The 15,036-nt window shown below is 39.4% G+C and overlaps 1 protein-coding gene across 2 annotated transcripts; it reads left to right on the plus strand.

The window, feature by feature from the left end:
- Window positions 1–1,969: 1,969 nt before the first annotated feature.
- Window positions 1,970–9,974, plus strand: LOC121737995 (delta(3,5)-Delta(2,4)-dienoyl-CoA isomerase, mitochondrial). 2 transcript variants are annotated; one of them, XM_042129788.1, is made up of 10 exons: window positions 1,970–2,247; window positions 2,444–2,576; window positions 3,288–3,376; window positions 3,668–3,771; window positions 4,491–4,594; window positions 5,058–5,145; window positions 6,454–6,566; window positions 7,964–8,090; window positions 9,620–9,736; window positions 9,943–9,974. In XM_042129788.1, the coding sequence occupies exons 1-9, from the start codon at window positions 2,190–2,192 to the stop codon at window positions 9,713–9,715; spliced, it is 912 nt and encodes a 303-aa protein (XP_041985722.1). In that variant the 5' UTR covers window positions 1,970–2,189; the 3' UTR covers window positions 9,716–9,736; window positions 9,943–9,974. The 2 variants fall into 2 exon arrangements, with proteins under 2 accessions (XP_041985722.1, XP_041985721.1); XM_042129787.1 differs by lacking the exon at window positions 9,943–9,974 and having other exon boundaries at window positions 9,620–9,903.
- The last annotated feature ends 5,062 nt before the right edge of the window (window positions 9,975–15,036 follow it).

Below are 15,036 nucleotides of genomic sequence, written 5' to 3' on the forward strand. Positions count from 1 at the left end.
TATAAACAGACGAACCTCCTCCTCCTTTATGGAAGTCGGTTAAAAAAATACAAATAAATAATCGGCCAAGTGCGAGTCGGACTCGCGCACGAAGTGTTCAGTACCGTGTAAACTTCTTGGTACCGCTACATAGCAAAAATATGCCAAAAATTGTGATTTTTGTATGGGAGCCCCCCTTAGTTTTTTATTTTATTATAATTAATTAAGTACACATATAATTAAGGCCTTGGTGAAAATTTCAAGTGCCTACCTGTTGCCATTATTGAGATAGAGCAAAAAAAGACAAAAAATCACGTTTATTGTATGGGACCCGCGCGGCGCAGTTGTGATCGTCACACCGTAACCGGGCGCCCGCGTCGTACAGTTACAACTTATTTTGCTTATAAATCGGAAACTAATTAACGTATCCAAGTAATTCTTTCACTATATAATATTCTTTATTTTTGACAGAGAATGTGGACTGCTAATAATCAAAATTAGGTAACATTCTCCATTGACTAAACTTTACAACAAATTCAACGCATAGCAACCTAGATTCAACGAAAGAGCTCACTGGTTGTCTTTTTTTTTGCTAGTCGTCGTTTTGCTAAGTAATAATATATTAAGTTCTCCATTGATACGACTGTACATGCACAATGTTAAAATTAAACTGGCGACACTGCGTAAGTCGGGTCTCCGCGACGGGTCCCGCGACGGGGACCGCTGCGTGTTCACGCGCGTGCTCAAGCGACGTGCGCCCGTCGCGGGTGCCCGCTTAACGCAGTTTATGCCCTTACTTTATAAGGACGTAAAGTGAATGGATTTAAGAGCTCATGCCCTGCACAGTTTTTGGGGGGACTTAAACTGTACAGTTCTGTTAAAAAAACTGTGCAGTTTTAAACAAACACTGATGAGTCCTCTCCCAAAAACTGTGCAAGTCTGTGACAAAAAAAATTGTCCAATTCGAAACAAAAACTATAGAGATCTTAGACGTGGGAGAGCCATGCTTCGGCACGAATGGGCCGGCTCGACCGGAGAAATACCACGTCCTCACAGAAAACCGGCGTGAAACAGCGCTTGCGCTGTGTTTCGCCGAGTGAGTAAGTTTACCGGAGGCCCAATCCCCTACCCTATTCCCTTCCCTACCCTCCCTTATTCCGTTCCCTTTCCATCCCTACCTTCCCCTGCCGGCAACGCACCTGCAGCTCTTCTGATGCTGCGAGTGTCCATGGGCGACGGAAGTTGCTTTCCATCAGGTGACCCGTTAGCTCGTTTGCCCCCTTATTTCATTAAAAAAAAAGATCTCTTCAAAAACTGATCAGTTCTCTTGAAAAAAAACTGTAAAATACTTTTCAAAAAAACTGTTCTGTTCTTTAAAAAAAAATTTCAAACCTCTTTAAAAAAATGTGCAGTGCTCTAGGAAAACAGACCAGTTTTCTTCAAAAAACTGTGCAGGTCTGTGAAAAAACTGTGCAGTTTTAAACGAAAACTATGAAAAAAAAAATGGACGTAGTGGACCCCCAGGTATCCGCGGATCGCAGTCCGCACGTTGGGAAGCACTGATCTAGATTACACCTACCGAGTGGAGTGGCGACTGGCTGCTGGCGAGACTGTGGCAACTTGGTTGTGACTTGCGAGTTGCGACTAGCGACTAGCAACATGGTGTCGAATAGCGAAACTTTTGTTTTGACTCTTCTGATTGGTCGTATTTCGATTCGTCCCCTAGGTCTTAGGATGCTGCCGCCCCTAGGCTGCAGCCTATATGGCCTATTTTAAATCCAGGACTGACCGGGGAGCGGGGGTTGAGGGGTCCCTTTCGATAGGACGGGTTTTTGCGCCAGCGCCACAGGCCACAGCACGTCGGTACTCGGTCATGTTATGTCCTTTGGCCATTTTTAGTAAGCAGTTCATTAAAAAAATGATCTGTCAAATTTTAAAGAAGAAGAATAATAACAAAGTATTTGGAATGTGTATGGTTATTTGGTACAATTTCTCTGAAACCTGAACTTTGGACCCATTTTGGACCAATGTAATTACACTTACAATTTTTTATCAATACATTGTAAGATTTTAGCAGTTAACTTGTCTTTGTATTCATATAGAAAAAAAATTGGAACAGTCGATACTCGATTTTTCATTTCACAAACAATTTACAGAACTTTGTAAGCTTGTCTAGGTATATCCCATTTTTGGATTTACTAAATTTCATTATGGCTCTCATATTTAATACTGCAAAACTGTTCGGAAGGCTAAACAGTGGGCAATCTGGTAAGTTTAATTTTCTAAAATACTCTTAAATTAATATTTATCATAAATACAGTTTTTAAGCCAAGCCAAGCCTCAATAGTCTTTCGGATTTCAATAATGTCTGTTAGTAAAAACAAAGCATATTATTAGCAGGAAACTTAAAATTATTTAAATTGTACAGTAAACACCAAATCATACAACTTTGTTTTATTTTTAGGAAAATTTATTAGATTTGTGTCCGATTTGCCGCAATTTGAAACGTTAGCTGTGTCGGTGCCGAAGAAAAATGTTTACCATGTTGAGTTAAACCGTCCTAATAAGCTTAATACATTTAACACAGTTATGTGGAAGTAAGTATTATTGCCATTAGGGTTGCCAGGCGTCCTGATAAAGCCGGACACTGTCAGGCTTTTTGATTGCGTGTCCGGCCAAAATTAAGAGGAGTCCGGCTTTTGTAGAGCTTTGAATCAATAATTTTATATGAAAATCTACTAATTTTAGAAGGTTTTACACCTAATAAAATGTAAAATTGTATGTTACATTATTATTTTAATAAAACAGTTTTTATTTTATGAAATAAAGGGGCGAACGAGCAAACAGGTCACCTGATTGAAAGCAACATCCGTCGCCCATGGACACTCGCAGCAGCAGAAGAGCTGCAAGTGCGTTGCCGGCCTTTTAAGAGGGTATAGGGTAATAGGGGAGGGAAGGGAAGGGAATAGGGGAGGGCAGGGAAGGGAATTGGGCTTCCGGTAAACTCACTCACTCAGCGAAACACAGCGCAAGCGCTGTTTCACGCCGGTTTTCTGTGAGAACGTGGTATTTCTCCAGTCGAGCCGGCCCATTCGTGCCGAAGCATGGCTCTTCCACGTAAAATACAAACATATTCCTACACAAGTTCAGATTTTAAGTATTTGATAGCAGGACTTTTTCGTACAAATGTCCGGCCAAGCTGGCTGCTTTGTCCGGCTTTTCGGTTTAGCAACCTGGCAACCCTAGGCGCAACGGAGTTGCGGGCGTCAGGTAGGTTTTTAATATTAGTATGGATTGTGTGATTACAGAGAGCTTGATTTGTGTTTTGCGAAGCTGAGTGAGACACCAGCGTGCCGAGCCATTGTTTTGTCTGGACAGGGGAAACACTTTACAGGAGGTAATTATTTTTTGTGTATGCTTCTATCATGCACATTATGATAGGTCGCAAAGGAAGGATAGTACTACAAAATACTTACTTTTCCTACTAAGGGGGCGTCCACAAATTACAAAGGCTAGATTTTTTGAGATTTTGTTCAACCCCCCCACAAATCTCACGTGAGATTTTTCAAATTGTGGGTTTCTTACGTAACGTTTGAAGCACTTGGTAATTTTGGGTATTTATAGGCATACAACCTACTTACACGTTAGTAAATTTCAAAGGATTGAAATTAAATCTTCCTTATTCCAGGCATAGACTTAAACAGTCTGGTAGAGGAAGAAAGCAAGACTCACGATATAGAGGATGCTGCGCGCAAGGCGAGATTCTTCCATCGGATGATTCTGACTTGCCAGGTAAAATTGTAACAAAATACGTGTGCCACTCGGGGACTGCCGTGGTAAAGCTATTGCATAGCATTCTTTATCAACTTATGCAATTATAATTCGCATACGTCTAGTCGCACGCACACAAATACCGCGCCGAAGTCTGCCGCTGTGCCGGTCGGAGTGGGGGGTGTGTTAGGTGTTTTTCGTTACGGAATTTCTTGATTCGGTCGCCGTGCTCAAAGCCCGCGATAAATTCTATGCAATAGCTTATTTCAACACTGGGAAGGGCGATGATCATGAACTATTGCCCAACACGAACATTTTCATCAAAATAAAATGAGAGGTGTCAAGATCAAGGACACCCGGATGGAACGATGTTATAAAAAAATGCCATCTTGTTGACGCCTAGGAATATTCCTAGGCGTCAACAAGATGGCATTTTTTCATTTCATAACTTGGTATATTCGTATAAGTATATACTAACAACGACACTTTTGTGGAATTGTAATAAAAATTATTTAAACGTCCGGCAGATTCTCCGTTTATTCTCAAAAAACGCCATCTAGTTGACGCTTAGGAATAATATCAACGCCCTCTGTCCCTACAGCGCAGTCCGAACTAATAAAAATGTGTCGTTACAACTTTTTCCGTCTAGCCTCCTTTCGCAACGCGCGATAAGGAACTTCGTTCCAATAAAATTGCTTACCTACCTATAACGTTAACAACAATAACCGTACATGTTTCAGCGCGGCATATCAGCGATAGAGGAGTGTGTGAAGCCCGTACTAGCTGTGACACATAACGCGTGTGTCGGGGCTGGAATAGACCTGATTACTGCTGCTGACATCAGGTGATTTTTAAGCTTATTATATTATAATAAACGATTCTCGTCAGTTTGTTGCGACAAAGTCACGCGGGAACCGTTCATTTTTAAAAGTATTCTATGTCCTTTTCCCGGACTCAAAAAGCAATATACCATACCAAATTTTTGAAAAATCGGTTCAGCGGTTTGGGCGTGAAGTGTTAACAAACAAACGGACTAACGCCTTTAAGTAGATATTAGGAGATAAATATTATTTTAACACTGTGAATGTCGGCCTCTAAGGAAGATCTTCCGGCCGAGCGAGATGGCATGCTCGGTCAGGCTGAAGCCCACTGACGTCATCTCAGACGTTGTATATATTTTGCCGTTCTCAGAAACTTCGATAGCGCGATGCAGGATTGTTAGGCGAATTGTGGGTACTGTCACAATGTTATAAAAAAATAGTTATAAAAAAATAATATTTCACTTGATTATATTTTTAACATTTCAGATACTGCACAGCCGATTCGTGGTTCCAAGTGAAGGAGGTGGACGTGGGACTGGCGGCCGACGTCGGCACGTTGCAGAGACTGCCCAAGGTGAGATAGCGTCAGCTTATGACTAAGCCGGCCCCTATAGGGCCTAGACCAGAGGTTACCAAACTCCTTTGTTTCGTGGCCTACAATAGTTGGCTTAAAATAATAATTTTAAGTTACAATCGCTGTGCTGTTCAACAACCAAGTTAGGCTAGGGGCATTATATTTTTAAAAATGCGCGTCTAATATAATCTTTGATTTCATGTCTATGACATATTAGTGATTATTCAGAAAAGTGGCACGTAACACGTTGATAAGGCAGGGTTCGCCATCCCTGGTCTATGCTTTCTAATAAGAGAAATCAAGACTACACAAAAGATCTAACCAAATTAATTTACATGGACCCCGCCTACAATTGTGGACCCCCATTTTTTGTCGGTTGTCAAATGTACGGTTCCCGCGCGATAAACAAATTTTCGCGCAACGGAGTATCTATAGTTTATAATATTATAGTAACTATGGAATGGAAGTATGAATATGCTCGCGTAATTCACATCCATAATCTTCTTATATATAAAATTCTCGTGTCACAATGTTAGGCTGCGTACTCCTCGTAATATTTGATGGCACGTCTATTACAAATTAGTGACAAGCTTTTGTCACAATGTTAGGCCGCGTACTCCTCCGAAACGGCTTTACTGATTTTATAACCAATATGCATATTATTCAGTGGGTCCTTTTTATATTGATAAGTGCATTTGTTGAATAAATAATAGTAAATTATTACAGCTCGAGGCTGACGGCGACCATTGTTTGTGCGACGGGATAACGATATACGTTGCCATGGTGACACTTATTTAGTCACTTCAATAAAATAATACGGGCGAAATAATTTATATGGCAAAGAAACGTTTGCCGGGACAGCTAGTATAATATTAATAATATGGATGTGCAATACGCGAGGAGTCGCAGCATGACTATTATATGACCCGGAAACTATGAAAACATTAATCCACTCAACCCGTATCGGTTATTAAGATAATATTTTAAACTTTCGCGTTGCATTATAATTAAACTTTTTTAATCGGGACTTAACGCGACTTATTTAAGTAGTAATGCTACGAGTACTACGAGTACATACTTTTTCTTGAACGACCGCCCGGTGCAAACGAAGGCGTCGCGCTCCTGCAGTCCCCTCGTGACCACGGCCGTTGCAACACGGCCGAAACGTCGAGAAAAAGTATGTACTCGTAGTAGCATTACTACTTAAATAAGTCGCGTTAAGTCCCGATTAAAAAAGTTTAATTATAATGCAAGTTTAATTAATCCACTCATACCGCTTTTCGGCTCAAACCGCTGACTTGCTTTCAGGTAATTGGCAACACGTCCACGGCCAGGGAGCTCTGTTACACCGCTCGGAAGATGGACGCGAAAGAGGCTCTGGAACTCGGCCTCGTCACCAGAGTATACCCGGATAGGGACACGTGAGTACACATTGTGACGAGCGGCGGCGGAGGGGGCCGCATTTTTGTACAAGTTTTATAAAGTGTACCCGGATAGGGACACGTGAGTACACATTGTGAGGAGCCGCGGCGGAGGGGGCCGCATTTTTGTACAAGTTTTATAAAGTGTAGATCGATAGATTTTCGTACAAGTTTTATATTATAGAGTTGTAGCCCGATACTCGATAGAGATGCGTGAGTACGCACATGTTGTGATGCGGTGTTGCGGAAGGGTCCGCATCCTAGAACTTTTATGAAAATTGCGGCCCGTCATAATGTGCACGAAGCTTAGTAGAGTTTAGGTTTCCAGTAAGACGTTTATATCTTTTTCCGGGACAGTGAAGTATGTACATGCCATATTTCATCAGAAGCGGTTCAGCGGTTTGGGCGTGAAGAGGTTTCAGACAGACAGACACATTTTAGCATTTATAATATTAGTAAGTATGGATTCCATAAAGAAGCAATAAAGTGAACTGTTGGCTATAAAGGCCGGGACACATAAACACGACAGGACGTCGTGTCGCACCACGATGCGGCGTCGTTTCACGATGCCACGTCGCGTCGTGGGAATCTTCGACGGACATCGTAAAAAACTACGTCGCGACATCGTAACGTGCCACGATACACGGCACGACGTCGCGTTGTAGAAACTCACGATGCGTGTTACTCAAAATTCAAAGAAATTAAGAGGATACAACAGGGGCTAGAGAAATGAAAAAAAAGTACGTGTAATATCTATAGCTGTCTCCCTTACCTCAAGCCTATACCGCAGAACGCGATAGAGACAACTGCAGAAAATCCAGAAAATCAACGATTCGTTGTCCCCTGATTCCTTCTTCAAAACTTAACCGATTTAAGTACTTTTTTCATTAAAGATTAAAAAAAGGCTTGAGCTGTGTTCCTATGTTTTGCTTTTTTTGTATAATCTAGCCAAATCTGTTTTCTGGACGTTTGAACACAGTGGAAAATCTGGCCATTTTTTTGGGTTTTTGAACGTTCATATCTTATTTAATAATTAAATTATGAAAAAAAAGAAAACATAGGGACATTGTATTAGTGGCCGTAGATATTCAGGAAAAAAATTATATCTCTACTAGCATTATCCAGGGAGGAAACAGGAGACAACGTTTGTATGGAAAAAAGGGCGGTGTGGACTCCTCTTAACTGCGACAATTCACCCTGCATTGTATCGACGGCGTCGTGCCGTGTATCGTGGCACGTTACGATGTCGCGACGTAGTTTTTTTGCCCGTCGAAGATTCCCACGACGCGACGTCGCATCGTGAAACGACGCCGCATCGTGGTACGACACGACGTCGTATCGTGTTTATGTGTCCCGGCCTTAGGGCCCATCCAATTACACATTTCTTTAATTTTCAGTGCCATCAAGGAGGTATTGGATATCGCAACAACGATTGCCTCTAAGAGTCCTGTGGCAGTACAAATGACTAAAGTGTCTCTCGTGTATTCGCAGAGCAGACCAAACCAGGACGGCTTGGATCATATTGTAAGTTGCAAGGCTTTTTTAATGAAAATAGGGGGAAAACCACAAAGTTAATATACCTAGCGGAATAGAGCAACAATCTCGAGCTGTCAAACGTAACCGAAATTGGTTTCATCTGTGTGTAAAAATATGTGTACGTATACACTTACACAAGCATGATTGAACATGAATTCTATGAGATTAAATTGTCAACGTGCGGCACGTGCCGACTGGACGTCAAAAAAAAGAGTGCTGCTGTCATGTATCACACGTCTCTTTCTACCACGCAGTGTTACTGATAGTGACATCTCTCATGGCTCTTGCTCAGGCCTTTGTTTCTCTATTCCGCTAGATACCTAGCGGAATAGAGAAACTTATTATTAACTTTATGGGGAAAACGAACATATTGCCGCGATAAAAACTATTTTATGTCCTTTCTCGGGACTCCAAAGTACGTGCACATGGATCATAATTTTTTACTATTTTTGCTCTATAATGGTACGGAACCCTTCGGGCGCGAGCCTCAAGTCTCTAATCACACTTGGCCGATTATTTTTTGATTACTATTTATTTCTGTTAGCGTTCGTCTTATCAAAATGAAGCTACACACAAAAAATTAGCTTGTAATAAAAAAAATGTTCTAGGGAACCCTGACTATTGATTTTTAACGGCCGTTCCCAATATTTATTTATTTATTTATTGGAAAACAAACAGCATTTTAACACATAACAACTGTAAATAGTAAAGTAGCACATATGAACCAATAAAGTTTTCACAGATAAATATTACAGTAACATGGATGAATTATTTGTGATACAAGAAGTTTATGCAACGGTTGACAGTTAATAATAATTATAAATAACACAATGTTCAAGTTGGTTAAGAAAATTTCACACAATTTTATACAATAGTGTTGAAAACAAAAATATACTTACATTACAAGAAAACATCTATATTTCTTTGATTGTGGCAGCAAATGATTTAAATTTTGAGTTGAATATATCAATTTCATTAAAATTAAGATTATGTTTTTCACACGCTCTCACTATAAAGCGATTCTTAGCATAATTTGATCTACACACAGCTGTATCAAATGTTGAGCTACTACGGGTACGAGACGGGTACCTAAATTGAATTTGACTTACGGCCGTTCCCAATATTTGATCTATCTCTGGTTTTGCCCTACTAGAGATAGGAATAGCTCATAATTGACATAAAATATATGTCTCTAATGTCTAATGTGAGTTATTCCTATCTCTAGTAGGGCAAAACCAGAGATAGATCAAATATTGGGAACGGCCGTTAGGAGGTATGGATATTATATCTATCTCTGGTTTTGCCCTACTAGAGATAGAAATAGCTCACATTAGACATTAGAGACATATATTTTATGTCAATTGAATGTTAGCCGCGATCGGTTGCATATCAAACCAGAGATAGATTGAATATTGGGAACGGCCGTAAGATAATAGAATAAAAAAAACTCCACAGCCGAACATATAACCTCCTCCTTTTTGGAAGTCGGTTAAAAAAACAATATTATTATTTTGCAGCGGTACCACAACCAAGCTCTTTTGCAAAGTGAGGACCTGAAGAAATCAGCAATGGCCTCTGCCATGAAGACGCAAGTTGAATTTGAAGACTACTAGTTATTATATTACATGCAAATACGGGGACTGCCGCGGTAAAGCTATTGTATAGAATTTTTAATTTGCATACGTTAAGTCGCACGTACACAAACACCGCACCGTGCTGAAGTCTGGCAAGCACCACCCCCCGAGCTCCACACTTAGCCGAAGTCTGCCGAACTAAAACGACGTTAGCCGAATGTTAGGTGTTTTTCGTTACGGAATTTCTTGATTCGGCCGCCGCGCTCAAAGCCGTGTGGCACTTGGGGACTGCCGCGGTAAAGCTATTCCATAGCATTTTTTAATCAACTTATGCAATTACAATTCGCATACGTTTAGTCGCACGCAAACACCGTGCCGAAGTCTTGCAAGCACCACCCCTGAGCCACACTGAGCCGAAGTCTGCCGAACTAAAACGACGTTAGCCGAATGTTAGGTGTTTTTCGTTACGGAATTTCTTCGATTCGCCGCCCTCAAAGCCCTCGATAAAGGCTATGCAATAGCTTAACAACTAGTTATCTTAATTTGTGAGGGGACCGTACATTTTGTCGCGTAAACTGTCCTAAGTCCTTCCCTTGCTATTGTGTGGTTTTGTAAGACTATAATGATATGATAATCTATACTTCTATACTAATATTATAAATGCGAAAGTATCTCTGTCTGTCTGTCTGTCTCGCTTTCACGCCAAAACTACTTAACCGATTGCAATAAAATTTTGTACACAGATAGTCTAAAGCCTGAGAAAGAACATAGGCTACTTTGTAACTGGACAAAGGGGTTGTAAGGCGGAGAAAATGCGTAAATTTGTTCAAATTAAGTCAGTTCCCAAAAATTCATAATAGATGGCGCCGTGCGTCTCCTACATCGCGCTGACGCTTGCTCAAACGTTTTTAGGTGAGGTGGTATCACTGGTTTGATTTTGATTTTAGGGGTACCGTACCAGGGTTTTTGAAGTGAAAACTTCTTTAGCGGCGTTGAGCACTTTTGTGGGATGGGTAAAAACTGTGAAACTCGCGTCAGATTCTCGTGCTGATCGAAAAACCGTAAGACGGTTGGAGAGTAGTGTTGTAACATCGAAATCGATTAATCGAACAATCGATTGTTTTTTTTTTTGATTGTCGATATTTTTTAATCGATTATTGTAAGGGTTTTGATTAATTAAGAAAATCTATTTTTAAAAAATCGATTTTATAGTGGAGATTGTTAAGTAACTGAATCTATTAAAAAAAAAAACAAATAACCACTAGGTACTTTCCAAAACTTTATTCACTCGTTTAACAACTATGGTATTAAACATTGCACAAAACTACTAAAATCACTCTAGCGGACACCGGTCAACTAACTGAAAAAATATGGTGGCCGTAAAAAAATGTGTGTGGCGCGGGCTGCGCTGTGATTGGTTGAGCGCGGACCACGCCACTGCCGCTTCACAGTCGCGTACATTTCAAAATTTTACGCGGGTGCGTTCTGTTACAATTTTCATAAAAAATGGGTTAAAAATTTAATCGATTGTAAGGGTTTAAATTAATTTTAAAATCGATTTTTTAAAAATCGATTTTCATAAAAGATGGGTTTAAAAAATTGTACTTAAGGGTTTCGATTAATTAAAAAAATGGATTTTTTAAAAATCGATTTTCATAAAAAATGGGTTAAAAAAGATAATGCACAACGTTAATAATCAAGTTTTCACTTCTGCCGGCACTCCCGGAGTGCAACCCGTCTTTTTTTTAATAAAAGCTTTTGACACCAATTTTGTTGACATCGCGCGCTATAAACTGAAGAATATTTATGTAAATAACTTTATATTTATATTTTTGTAAATTATCAAATATCGGTTGTGTTTACCTATTTTTCATGCAAAGTATGTAAATAAGGTTAAATAAGCATCGTGTTTTGTAATAAAGTATTTTATGTTTTGAATTTTTTGTCTAACCTCCTACATATTTTAAATAAGTTTTTTACATGCTTGTAAACACTCACCCATGAAAGGATAAAAACTATAGCTGGTGTTGTTAATTTTAACTTGCTATTTGACCGAGCTTTGCTCGGTATTCGATAAAACAAAAATAAAATGTCATTTTCTAAAAATGATTCCTAGCCAAATCGATTTATCGCTCTTGAAACCCCCTATATACTAAATTTCATGAAAATCGTTGGAGCCGATTCCGGTAGGCTCGTTTAAAGATATAAGATAATAATATCCTTAGAAAATAAAATTCAGATCCTGATTCTATATTCTTTAACGTTGGTATTGGGTGAAGCATAGTATAGTGTTACCACTTAGAGCCCTTACAGACGAACGGCACGTGTCGGCGGCACGCGTCGGCGGCAGTCGGCGCTAGTAGACGGCAGCCGTCGACATTTTATCACGCGTGCAGTTATGACGTAACGCGTAAAGGTTAGCGTCCACATGTCGGTATTGTACGCAACGGACGTCTCGCTTCAAACGGATACAGTACGTCCACTGTATCGGCAGCGTACGATTAATGGTCGATTTACACGGGTGACTAACGGGTCGATTTTAGTCACCCGGCAAGTCACCAGTCGAATCACCTGTCCAAGTCGAATCGCCACCCCATTTACACGGGTGACTAACGGGTCGATTTTAGTCACAAGGTAAGTCACCAGTCGAATCGCCTGTCCAAGTCGAATCGCCACCCCATTTACACGGGTGACTAACGGGTCGATTTTAGTCACCCGGCAAGTTACCAGTCAACAGTAGTATTCGCAGTAGCGTTTGCACGGTCGATTTTAGTCACCAGCCGCATGCGGCTATTGGCCGCACGACTTTGGGGCTTGCGACTTTAGCCGCATGCGGCGTAGTCGAATTGCCATTTACACGGTCGATTTTCGCCGTGCGGCGTAAATCGTGCGGCTTTATTCACCCGTGTAAATCGCCCATTACCTGCTAGCCAGTATGTTTATCTTCAAATTAGTCTAAACAAAGTTCCTAAGTCGAAATTTCCGCTTTCGACTTTTCGATCTACACCTCCCTTTTGAGAATTCATTTACTAGGCTAGTCGGTAATCCGTACGCTGCCGATTCAGCGGATGTACTGTGAAAAAATTATCCGTTTCATGTAAGACGTCCGTTGCGTACGATACCCACCTGTGGATGCTTACCTTTGGGCGGTACGTCACAACTGGGGGCCTACCACCACCTCTACTAAGCGACTACGTTTGACAGCTATGCAATAATTACTTTAACGTCAAGCTAGCGATGTTAAAAAAGTTGATATTTCACAGCGGATTTAATAATGTTTTGCATTTTTTACTGTTTTTTAGTAAAATTATGTTTAAAAAGTGAGTACGGTAATGTTATTGTAATCTTACAACAAAGTGTTTTGGAAACATGATCGTTTTAGGAAAGGTCGTGGTAGGCCCCCTGCAAGCGTCATAAACTGTCAACGGCTGCCGTCGCCCGTCAGCTGCCGTCAACTGCCGTCGACTGCCGCCGACACGTGCCGTTCGTCTGTAAGAGCGCTAACATACATCAAGGCTCAATCCATACTAATATTGTAAATGCCAAAGTGTATCTGTCTGTCTGTTACCTCTTCACGCCCAAACCGCTGAAACAATTTTGCTGAAATTCGGTATGGAGATACTTTTTATCCCGGAAAAATATACGGTTCCCGCGCGATAAACTAATTTTGGCGCAATGGAATTGCGGGCGTCATCTAGAGTTTTATAATTTAGATAGATAGTATTCCTTATTAGTTATTGCTCACACTAACTACAATAATGTTACTAAAATTTTTGGACAAGGGAGGCCTCACCGCTAGCGGTGAGGCCTCCCTTGCCCATCTCTTCGACATTTAGCGCCATCTATTTTTGAAATTCAAACTTATCTACAGCTGTCAACTACCAGAAAAGCGCCATCTAGTTTTAGGTGTGGAATCACTTGAAGTTGTGACGTAAAATGGGCGGGAACGAAATCCAAGGACGACCCCCGTTGACCTAGTTGCTTCGTCAAACTTAATGCAAGTCCTACTTGGCAATAAATTAATTCATATTCGCCGATTTGTTCAAGTCTAATCTCCTAATATGACATCTTATAAGAATCTTGTAACGTTCAAAACTTACCTAAGTACTTACTAGATTATATATGTACCTACTTAGTTGGTAAATGGTAATTCAAACATAGGTTTAACCACGGAGCAAAAACAAAGGGTTTAACCTTCCGTTTTCCGTGAGTAGATAATATGCCAAACCATTGAGTTGCTCTGGGTCCAAGACTGACAAAAAATAAATAGAATCGTTAGATTGGAATACGCCAACATTTGAGCTACTTGCATAACTATAAATTCTAGAAAAATGAACTTTTATTTCAGATTTGAATTAATATACCTTAAATTACTTTTAAATACTTACTTTACAGTCAACATTTAAATCTAAAAAACGATGCGTCCTTGGCTTGCTTTTCTTTCTTCATACAAAATATAAACTGTTCCAAATTTGATTTATTTCGTGTAAGTATTTTTAAGTGTTCGCAAATAGACTATTATTTTGTGAATCGATTTTAGGGCTCCGATTATTGTTTAGGGCCAAGGACGTACATCAGGGTCAGTCCCTTCATCGTTTTGGGCATGAATGAGAGAAACCTTCGACAATTCATTGCTTAGATATTTTGAATTTCAGGAATGGAATATTCGAGATCTATTTTATAAGAAAAACCAAAAGCAGTTTATAATTAAAATATACTTTTTTGATTGTCTTGTGAAATGTAAATTAAATTCTCACATACCTATTAAAAAAATTTATTAAATAATAAAAAATTGAAAAATATTCGGACGAGTAATTTTGATACTTGCAATTTAATTAAAAAATCAGAAATAAAATTAAAATTAATTGTTTATTAAATTTAACTCGTAGACCGTACTTAAATAAACTTAATTAAATAATTAATTATCAACCATGTAAGCAATTATAAAGTGTGCCTGTGTGAGAAATTAATGTTATTCTCAAAAAAATAAGAAGATTGTATGTTAATATGTATGTATGTATAAAATATAAATACAAAGTGTGTTAAGTATAAATAATAATTTATAAATAATTCTTAAGTAACTGCAAATTTAATTATAATAAAAATATAGTCAAAGTCCGCTTTGTTGTTAATCCTAATATCATAATGCATAATGGTACTCCTCAACATTACTGTAAATTATATTTTTTTTAAATTAAGGTAAGTAACAAAAATTTGAAAAATATACTTGAAATAATTGAATTTCGAATGAGGATATCTTTGCTCACGTCACGAATTGCAATGACGTCACTGCGACGACTAATAACAAAGAAAATCAGGTAACCTAGTTTACAGAGGCTTGCATTTACGTTTGCAGCGAA

Source organism: Aricia agestis, chromosome 22, assembly GCF_905147365.1.
Source record: "Aricia agestis chromosome 22, ilAriAges1.1, whole genome shotgun sequence".
Taxonomy (NCBI): domain Eukaryota; kingdom Metazoa; phylum Arthropoda; class Insecta; order Lepidoptera; family Lycaenidae; genus Aricia; species Aricia agestis.